At 39.9% G+C, this 11,147-nt stretch overlaps 1 protein-coding gene across 1 annotated transcript; it reads right to left on the bottom strand.

Annotated features, from left to right (window-relative positions):
• Positions 1–1,296, bottom strand: LOC110802635 (uncharacterized). The gene has a single exon (XM_022008074.2). The coding sequence runs from the start codon at positions 1,294–1,296 to the stop codon at positions 1–3; it is 1,296 nt and encodes a 431-aa protein (XP_021863766.2).
• Positions 1,297–11,147: the final 9,851 nt, after the last annotated feature.

Below are 11,147 nucleotides of genomic sequence, written 5' to 3'. Positions count from 1 at the left end.
TCATGGTGGAATATGTGAAGGAGCCCCTATTTCACCACCATCTTCACCAGCATATCCAACCTGAGCCAAACCAGTGTTATGCACAGGACTGCTAGTCACCTTTCTTCTTCTTGATACTACCCTCCATCCATCATCTTGAATAGGAGCTTTTGGAGTAATGACCGAGTCCATAGAAGTATCCATCTCATTACTAGTCTCATCTTCCACCATGACATTCACAGACTCACTAGCCTGCTTAGGTTCTTCAACAACAACCACCTGCTTTGGAACCCAAACTTTTTGCACCTTCTTCTGAGCATGAGCAGCAGGAACAAGTCTAGCAGTGTTCTTCTTATCTTTGCCACAAACATGTCCTATCATCTTGCAAGTAGGGCAGAATGGTGGCAACCAATCATAGTCTACCTGTTGCTTGAAGGTCTTACCAGTTGGATCCTTTAGCATGACATTTCTAGGCAAGCTCTTTGTGACATCTATTTCAATAAGTATTCGAGCAAAAGAAATTCTCTGCTGACAAGTGGTACACTCATCAGCAAAGAGAGGCACACCAAGCAAACTTCCTATTCTACTCAAAGATCCAGCTCCCCAACAGTTTAAAGGAAGATTAGGGAATCTGACCCAAATTGGCCCCACTCTTAACACTTCAGCCTGAAAATTAAACTCTGGTGACCAGGGCTTAACAATTACTGGTTTACCAAAGAAAGAATGAGGTCCAGCCATCAAGATTGAGTCTCTTTCTTTCTTAGAGGCAAATTTGATAACAAAATAGCCCTCCTCATGAAGCAGCACCTGGGGTTTTGAAACAATATTCCAATCCTTCTCAACAAACCTAATAACAGCCCCAATCGAAGGTCTATCCCCCACCATATACATAATGACTGGAGATTCCCATATTACTGACATTTCATCTAAATTAGCTTGTTCAAGCATAGCAACAGGGGAACCATCACACACAGTAGGAGCAATGAATGAAAGAGAGACACCTTTAGAAGTAAGGGGTTTGGGTTTAAACAAACTTACCCAAGGTTGTTTTGGCACACCATTACCACCTGCTTGAGATTGTTGAGGCTGCACCCCTTCTCCTTCATCCTGCTCAACATTTCGGGTATGCTCTGTTTCCTGGGTGGAGATGACACCACCCTCACCAAGGGTTTCCATACCATTTCTCAAACCCAGAACAACGTTAACAGTTTTCATCATTTCACGTACCTTCTCAAGCGCAGCACCACCCAAAACACCTCTCCCTTGCACCTCCTCCAAAGATCTTGGAATCTGCAGTGGTTCCATCTGGGTTTCCATGGGCTAGATAGGAGTGAAGTTAATCGCCTTATGATAGGCCGCAATAGCTTCCTGAGTGTGTGGGGAAGGAGGTCCATTGCTTGGATGCGACGGAAATGGTGAGATGTTCACCGACGACACACGAGCTTCATCGACATTAATGGATGTCAAATTTCGCAACTGATGCTGATTCTTCGGGCGAGATAACACTGTGTGAAGAATGGTAGAGGCCTCTTCATTAACCTCTCGAACTTCATGCTTCTGGATCTTCTTCTTCCTCGTCATTGCAGTGGGGTGCGCACTTCTGGATCTTCTTCTTCCTCGTCATTGCAGTGGGGTCCGCACGTTAGCAGTGAACCTTAACGTGCACTCACCATGGCAGAGAGAGAAAGTTTTTTCCCGTGTCTTCTGCGTACGTCTCAACTATTTGCAAGTTCCTTTGCCAGTTAAGGAAGTTTTTCCCGCTCAACTTCTCCTTTTCGAGAATTGATCGAATGTTGAATGAATTGTTGTTTGCAATAATTAAAACTACAAATGGAAAAGAATAAACAAATAAATAACCATTCACAGTTTCTCTTAATAAACTTAAATTCTAGCAAACATGCATAATTCAATGTTTATTAAGCATTTTATTCAAGTTATGTGTTCCAGCAGGTGTGAATAAAATGATTCCAAGACCCTAAAATCCATTGAAGAATTAAGCACATTATGTATTTAGACTCAATTCTAAAATCTTTTAGGTAAGCAAAAGCCTTTTGCTAATAGTCTAGAAACTACTCTTGGTTGGTAGGCACGTCTAAGAACTTATTAGGTAAACCTATCGATTTTGCCACGACATAAAAGGACTCCTTACTTATATCGTTGAGTTTCACCAAAACTAACATGTACTCACAATTATTTGTGTACATTACCCCTTTAGTATCGATAAGTAACACCTCGCTATGGCGGAAAACTATTACTAAGATCGATGGAGAAAGGATATCCAAGTAAGTGTTATTTTGGCATGGCACCTTTTAACTCTATTTTTAAGTTTGGAACTTAAGGCTCTTACTATGTTGGTTAGATTTTAAGTGAACTAAAATCCTTAATCATGCAACATAATCAAGCTTTGATCTCATGCATATTTAAGACATATTTAAAAGCAATAAATAACTTAAAACATGCATAAGATAAATGTGATCTAGTATGGCCCGACTTCATCTTGAAGCTTCAACTTCAAAGTCCGTCTTGAAAATCTCCGTGGGAGGCGTCATTTTCTTCAAATAGGATAAGCTATAATTAAACTAATTACAACTATTTCATGGTACGCAGACCATATTTGAATTGAAAAACAATTTTGGTACTTTACACCAATTACATTCAAATTAATGGTACGCAGACCATATTTTCTATCCTATTTGGGCCATACTAGTCACTTCATAACCTGCAAAACAGTACATATACAATATATACCATTCACCCATTCATTATCATGAATGGCCCACATAGCTGGTTAGTAAAACACGTTATGCATCACATAAATATTTGCAGCAATTAATTAAGGGCACCAATAATCTACCAATTATTCAGTCCTTATTAATTCTAATCAAGTTGTTTAACCTTAAGGGATTTGTAGACCTAATCAAGAGTTTATGACTAAAATTGCTCCCACTTAAACCAATAACTTTATATGCTTTACTAATTTTAAACATAAAAATGTATTTCTAGTCTAACCGGAAACATACAAGTTTAATTAAAATTTAAAGCTTATATAAAATTATAATTGAATCCATTTATTTAATTTATTTTCAGTTGAATTAAATGAATTTAAATTAATTCAAGGATTTAATTTTAGTAAATTAATTAGTATAAAATAACATTTATAATAATTATAATATTCAAAATTAAACTCCAAGAAAACCATTTAAATTATCAATTTTAAAGTTAATTAAAATTATTTCCGAACTGAAAATTCAAAATTAAAATCAAAACGTACCAATCGTCACAAGACGAGGCACTTGGGCTTGCGCCCAAGCCCCATCAAGCTACGAGGCAACGCGCCCCGCTTGATTGATCGTAGCACAAGGCACACACAGCCACACGCCACAGGCAGCCACACGCCACACGCACACGGGCCATTGCTGGCCACGCTGCGCGCAGCCTTGTGCTGTGTCGCGTGTTGCTGCTGCGCAGGCCAGCGCGCGCCGAGCGAGGGATCGCTCCCTGCTCGCGTGTTCTGCCCTCTTGCTGGGCGAGCCAGGCGCGTTGTGGCGCGGCAGCATCGCTGCCCACACGCGTCTTGCTCGTCGCTCGTGCCTTGCATCGTCGCCCTCGCCCATCGCATAGCACACACGGCACACATGCACAGGCTCCCTTGCCTCGTGCGCGCGCCATGCGCTATGTTGCTCGCTGCTTTCGTACCGCACGGGCGACGAGCTCCCTTGCTCGTCGTCGCGTGCCCGCACTATACAACACCCCTTAAGGGTAACACGTAGCTTCCATTGCTTTGTGCGTGCAACATTAATGAGCGTTTTTATAAAAATTTAAAATTTTTAATTCAAAATTAATGACAAATTAATAAAACATATTAATTTCATAATTTTAGGGCGAAAAATCGAAAATTTATTAATCAATTAATTTCCGATTAACATGGATTCAAATCTAGGTCATAAAAATTAAAAATTTAACATAAATTAACAATTTTTATGGTGGATTTTAATCATGGATACCTGATTAAATTATTAATTAATTATGAAAATCAAATTAATTCTAAATTATTCGAATTTCAACAAATTAATCATAATTACAAATTAGGTTGTATAATTAACAAGGCTAGGCATTCAAACTTGTTAAACATATACTGTAGGTCAATCAAAAATTCAAGATTTATCAACAAGAAACGCAAATATTTAATTTAACATCTTAAATTTACAAACTTTTGCGTTCGAAAAACTAAAACCTCCGAAAAGTCATAGTAGGCTTCGAATTTGGGAATTCTGGGTTCGGCCGAAAATTATTATTTTTATCAAAAATTTAGAATGCCTTTTACATGCGGAATTGGCACAAAAATCACTCGATTTGGATGAGTAACGAAGAAACTGCCGAAAAACTGCGTACATATAATTAAATAAACGCAATTTGCAATTAATTAACAATTACAAAAATTAATCACCCCTTTTAATTCCTTGCAAATTTGTGAAATTTAACCATGTTTATGCAATTTAGATTATGAAAATAATAAGAGGCTCGTGATACCACTGATAGGTTATGATTCATATGACAAAACATAAATCATGCGGAAAAACCATAAAGCCAGGAAAGCATATTATTTACACATAATCATTTAGCATAGTTTAGATGCATACACTTTGTTGCGTGCCCTCCCTAGCTGCGCCCGAACCGAACAAGAACAAGTATTTAGGACTCCAAGTGTCATCCCTCCGTAGATAGTCCACAGCACGTCCGGATCCGCCTTAAGCTTGATCAACTAGAATCTCCCTTAAGGTACTTGGAATTTTCGGCTAGTTGTAGGCAATTGTGTGACTGAATTTTGCTCTCAAAATCACTTTGAATGCTTGAATACTCAATGTAAATTATGAGCCCTTAACTCTTATTTATAGGCTATGGAATAAGTAATCGAATCCTACTAGGATACGAATTAATTAAATTAGAATCCTAGTAGAATTCTTATTTAATTAATTTATCTTTTAGGATTAGGAATTCAATCATTAAACAAATCCTATACTCTTTAGGTCTCGTATGTGAACACAAACTCTACACGAGCATGACCCGCAAGCGTGCAGGCCATGCCCGCGCACTGCCCACACGGCCGCTCGGCCCACGCGAGCTACAAGCCCACGCGAGCTGCAGCAATGCTCGCAGCCCACTGCGCGCGCTGCCACGGCCTGCTGGGCCTGGCCTTGTGCTGGGCCTGGCGTGGCCTTGGCTGTTCGTGTGGCGCGCTTGGCTTGCTGGGCGATGTCCCGGCTTCGTGCTGGGCCTTCGTCTGGCAGGCCTCGTCGGATGCTAATTCGTACGATACGCTTCCGATTAAATTCCCGATTCCGGAATTTATTTCCGATACGAACAATATTTAATATTTTCGATTCCGGAATTAATTTCCGTTTCGAACAAATATTTAATATTTCCGTTTCCGGAATTATTTTCCGATTCCGATAATATTTCCGATTCTGACAATATTTCCGTTTCCGGCAATATTTCCGTTTCCGGCAATATTTCCATTTCCGATAATATTTTCCGATACGTACCATGTTTCCGTTTCTGGCAACATCTACGACTTGGATAATATTTATATTTCCGATACGATCCATATTTCCGTTTCCGGCAATATCATAGTTTCCGGAGTATTCATTTCTTACCTGTGACGATCTCAGCTCCCACTGAAACCAAGATCCGTCGATTCCGATTATCCATAGATGGAGTATTTAATGCCATTAAATACTTGATCCGTTTACGTACTATTTGTGTGACCCTACGGGTTCAGTCAAGAGTAAGTTGTGGATTATTATAATTAATTCCACTTGAACTGAAGCGGCCTCTAGTCAGGCATTCAGCTCACTTGATCTCACTGAATTATTAACTTGTTAATTAATACTGAACCGCATTTATTAGACTTAATATTATATGCATACTTGGACCAAGGGCACTATTTCCTTCAGGGGTGGTGGTGGTGGTGTTTGTTCACCCATCTCTGAATCTGTATGGAATATATTGCCAATCAGATGGTCGGATGCAGAGTCCGAATAGTCTCTCAACTGTTCAACGAATCTACGTCGTCTACGAAAGGTCCGTTCAGGTTCAGGATCGAACAAAGTCAGATCGTTGGTATTCACAGTCCCGGGCATAAACAGGCAAACAAGAAAACAGTCGTGAGATCCGATCTCAAGGAACGGGAGTTCCTTGAGAAGTAACAAACAATAATCTAGAAATAACAATTAATAACAGAAAATAAAATCGTTTCCCCGGCAACGGCGCCAAAATTTGACAAGCTAAAGTCGTATCACCTAATCAAAAATAACCTAAGTTCACTAGCTAGGTAGCAAAGGGAAGTCAGGATCGAATCCACAGGGAAACAGTGTTCTTTCAATTTCTAATTAACTAATCTAGACTATTGGTATCAAAAGGGTTTGAATTGGTTTGTAGATTAAACTAAGGCAATAATTAAAATAGAAAATATCAATGATAAAGGAATCTAGGGGAGCGGATCACCACAAATGCAGACCGGGATTGGACAACGGACAACAACAATCAATTAACAATCATAACAAGGAAAACATGCATCTCTCGAATCTTATGAATTCCTTAGGTAATTATAACTAGCAGGCTCTCGCTATGTACTAATTACAATTCCTATCTAATAGCCACAGATCAAAGACATCAGATTTATACCTCTCGGCGCATAATCTAAGGTTAATCAAACTCATATCAAATTAGTCCGGCCGAACAGAATTGACGAGCAATAATAATAAGCTATAGAAATTACAATTAATCAATCAATAATCAAGTCCACTTATAATCCCAATCATGCATTCATGGATCCCCTAAACCCTAGAAATTAAACTACTTACTCATGATAACAAATAACAAAGTGATTAATATAATAGAAAACATGATTAAAGCGATAAAATAAATAAAAGTAAAGAGTAATACCTAATTGATGGATAATGAAATAATAAATCTTGAATTTTTGATTGGAAAATAAAAACTAAGTGTTGAACAAATTAGAGAGAAACTAACATAAACTAAGTGCTAGAAAGTAGAATGAAAGATGTCCCTAAAAATAATAGGGCTTAGCATATATAGTTTGCCCAAAATAAAGCCTAAAAACCGGAATTAGAAAAACGCGCATAAGCATCAGAGGTTGGCGTCGCTCGATCGGGCGGCGCTTCGCCCGATCGGGCGATGTGCTCGATAGTCGACCCGATCGGGCCGAATTCCGCCCGATCGGGCGGTTTGCGAAAGTCTCACAGTAGCACCCAGATGGCCGCCCGATCCGGACCGGGCGAAGTGCGCCCGATCGGGCGCGCACGGAAAGCTTCAGTTCTCTTTTCTTTCGCCCGATCTTCGCGTTTCGCCCTCAGCTCACAGGGCGATTTGCAATCATCAACATCCTTCGCCCATATCACCGAGTCTAAATCCCGGGGCTCAACCATATGCATCTAAGGCTCCCGAAAGTCGACGATAATGGTCCCGAACTTCCTCGAGCTCGTGTAGTGGCCTAAATCACCATGAAACGGGTCTAAAAAGACCAAATTCTGACTAATCAAACCTGAAACTCAAGGCACACTCAATAACACATATTAGTACTAAAAACGGCTCCTAAGAGCTTATTTGATGCATAAAAGTACTAAGGGACGGGGGTAAAACTCTATATAAAACACACATATCAAACTCCCCCAAGCTAGGTCCTTGATTGTCCCTAAGCAAGGAAATCATCGATGAATACAAGACCAACTTCACCCCCAACATATTTCAAAATGAAAAACATAATTCAAGGCAAAATCTAACGAGCATGCATCAATGTCAACCAATCAAATCCAACCAACCACAAGTCCTCCCTAACAATCGTCACGCAAATCGAACCACAAGTGCAGAATGGAATTCAAGACTAGTGCTCACACACTCGTCACTCATTTATGTGGCGGGTAAAAGATGTACCCGTTCCCTCTCCTCCCAACATATAAGTGAACAATTCCCTCCCAAACTCACAACACTCGTGTGTCTAGAAAAACATACACTCAACCTAGTAGTCGACTCGAAATGTGTCATGTCATAACTTGCATTGATAAACAACTATTTTCACATTAATACGACTCTATGCACAAAGGTCGGAAGGTCTTTAAAGCTTGTAATTATAGGCTTAGGTAAGGGTGTAGTAAATTTAGGTAAAATGTGAGCTTAAAGCCTTGGCTTTGGGGAGCATAAATCCTAGCAAAACATGATCAACCATAAATGATGAGCATAACTCTCCCACTCAACACATGAATAAAACAACAAATAAACCACACTATACTTTCTTGCCTTTTTTCACAATTCTAATCAACCACGCATAAGGATATGAACTTGCAAAACTTGATTGAAACAATACTTAAGAACTTTTTCTGAGAGTAATAGATTTTTCTTTTTTTTTCCAATCTCTTTTTTTCCTTCTTTCATTTAGAAACCTTCACATTTGTTTTATTCTTCTCATCTCTTTCATTTTTCAACTCAATTTTTTCAACAACAAATATGATAAGAAGAACTCAACGGCGCCAAAATTTGATAGGCTAAAGTCGTATCACCTAATAAAAAATAACCTAAGTTCACTAGCTAGGTAGCAAAGGGAAGTCAGGATCGAATCCATAGGGAAAAAGTGTTCTTTCTATTACTAATTAACTAATCTAGACTATTGGTATCAAAAGGGTTTGAATGTAGGGGAATACAGTTAAACATAATAACATGTGCGGAAACAATCCCCAAAGCCAGGAAGAATGTATAAAGCACAGATTAAGCATACTTACGTTTGAAGCGTGTTTTCCACAAATTGTCAACGAACACGAACTTAGAACTCCACTTGTCGTTCCTCTACTTGGTTCACCGACACGATCAGATCCGTCTTGATTATCGTAGCTTAGATAATCGATCAAGATACTTTGCTTTTGGGAAGAACTCACTTTGGAGGCACAGAGAGAATTAGGGTTCTCTGTGTCTCTAGGGTTTGAGTATAACTTAATTGTTATGTTGAAAATAGGGTTAGAAGGTTATTAACATAACCTTACTAACCCACCAAGCCACAAGGGGCATGGCCGGCCAGCAAGCCCGCGCACACGAGCACAGCTCGCTGGGCCGTGGGCTGCGCTGCTGTTGCTGTGTCGCTGCTTCGGCCCGCGCACACAGCTCGCTCGGCCATGGGCCAACGCTACCGTGTTTTTGCGGCCTTGCTTGCGTGCCCAGCGCCCATGGGCCTTGAGTGCTTCGCGCACTCGACTCGTGGGCTGCTCCTCGTAGTCGCGACTTAATATTGTTCCGGATATTATTTATCGTTTCGTATACGACGAATCACCATCGTACGATACGATTTATTCGTGTCGCCCAGCTTACGAATATTCGCGATACGATATACGATTCCGATGCAAGGTCGTATCGTATAATACGTTTTCCAACTAATTCCCGAAAAGCTATTAAATGAATTTTCGTTTCATTTAATCTGGTGATCTGTTATGTGTCATTGGTGTGACCTTGTAGGTTCAGTCAAGAGTAAGATGTGAGCTTGATATTCATTAGAACTCACTGATCGGAAGCATTGCTCCAGCTAGCTGTTCCGATCACTTGATCTCACTGAATTAATTGTTCGCAATTAATCTTAACCTTGGTATTAGACTTAATGCACCTTGGGTGAAGGACATATTTCTTTCAGTCTCCCACTTGTCATTCAGAAAAGTGTGCATTCACATTTCTTTGTCACTTAGTGTTACTTACTGAACATAAGGTAAGATCCAAGCCATCCTTATTAGGTCCAGAAGTGTTTCTAGGATTACAGAGCTCAATTGTTAAACTTTTGCAGAAGGTTAAGCCTTAACCATTCTGAGCACGGCCATGCATTTTACAGTATCTAACTCTCCGAGAGGCCTTGTTATACAACAACACCATATCCTATCAAAGATAGGAGGACAATCCATTCTTGCAATCTATGAACACTCACTTTGATTCATAGTACGCCCAATAACTGCTTTTATAGCCTCCTTTTACGGTGCTACGTTTAGCGAGCATCAAAGCAAACTAATTCTCAAGCGAGCAGACATAATCGCTCATGTTCTGAGGAACGGTTTCTAATCACCATTAATGAGAACTACCTATGACATGACTTTAATCTCTTAAAGCGTTCTCATGGTCAATCCGATACAAGATCCAATAAGTATCTATGCAAAAGATTCTGACATCCAGTCACTCTAGTTCAAGAAACAGAACTAAGTAATCTACTTGCAATCTAATCTTCATTAGTCATTGGTCGTCCACCTTTCAATGACCTGGATTAGGGATCCTTTGTGACTTCAATATTCAAGTTCACTTATGGGTGTTTCTTTGTCGAAGAATCCATCTTGACATCCCATTTGAATGATTTGAATCACATGGACTTATCATTTAATACTAAACCAAAATTAAATGAATATGAAATAATAAATTTCATAAATATGAAATGGTTAAACCAATTGTTTTAAACATAGATCTAACAGATGTTCTAAAACAATACTTAGAAAATCAAAGCCATTCTCCAACATGCTTGATTCCTATGGTTGCTACATGTGCGTTATGTTTCACTTGTGGCAACGGTTTAGTCAATGGACCCGCGACGTTGTCGTCAGTTCCAACCTTGAAAATCTCGATTTCCTTTCTTTCAACGATCTCTCAAAGTATATGAAATCGCCGTAGTACGTGCTTGGACTTCTGGTGGCTCCTAGGCTCCTTTGCCTGGGCAATGGCTCCGCTATTGTGGCAATACAAAGCCACTGGTCCTTTAATGGAGGGGACAACCCCAAGTTCTTCGATGAACTTCCGAATCCAAACAGCTTCCTTTGCTGCTTCTAAGGCAACAATGTACTCGACTTCAGTTGTAGAATCCGCAATAGTGTTTTGCTTAGCACTTTTCTAGCTTACTGCTCCGCCATTGAGGTAGAACACAAACCCAAACTGTGATCTGAAATCATCTTTGTCGGTTTGAAAGCTTCCGTCCGTATAGCCCTTAACAATCAAATCATCTGTACCACCATAAACCAGAAACTGATCCTTAGTCCTTTTCAGGTACTTTAGCATGTTCTTGGCAGCAGTCCAATGTGCCTCACCTGGTTCTGACTGGTACCTGCTCGTTGCACTGAGTGCGAACGAAACATCCGGCC

Source organism: Spinacia oleracea, chromosome 4 (genome assembly GCF_020520425.1).
Source record: "Spinacia oleracea cultivar Varoflay chromosome 4, BTI_SOV_V1, whole genome shotgun sequence".
NCBI lineage: Eukaryota > Viridiplantae > Streptophyta > Magnoliopsida > Caryophyllales > Amaranthaceae > Spinacia > Spinacia oleracea.
The sequence above is the reverse complement of the archived record's forward strand: the minus strand, read 5'-3'. Positions and strand labels throughout refer to the sequence as shown.

Bases quoted from the DNA above. Each gene is read 5' to 3' on its own strand.
- LOC110802635 (XM_022008074.2), bottom strand. From the start codon at position 1,296: ATGGAAACCCAGATGGAACCACTGCAGATTCCAAGATCTTTGGAGGAG.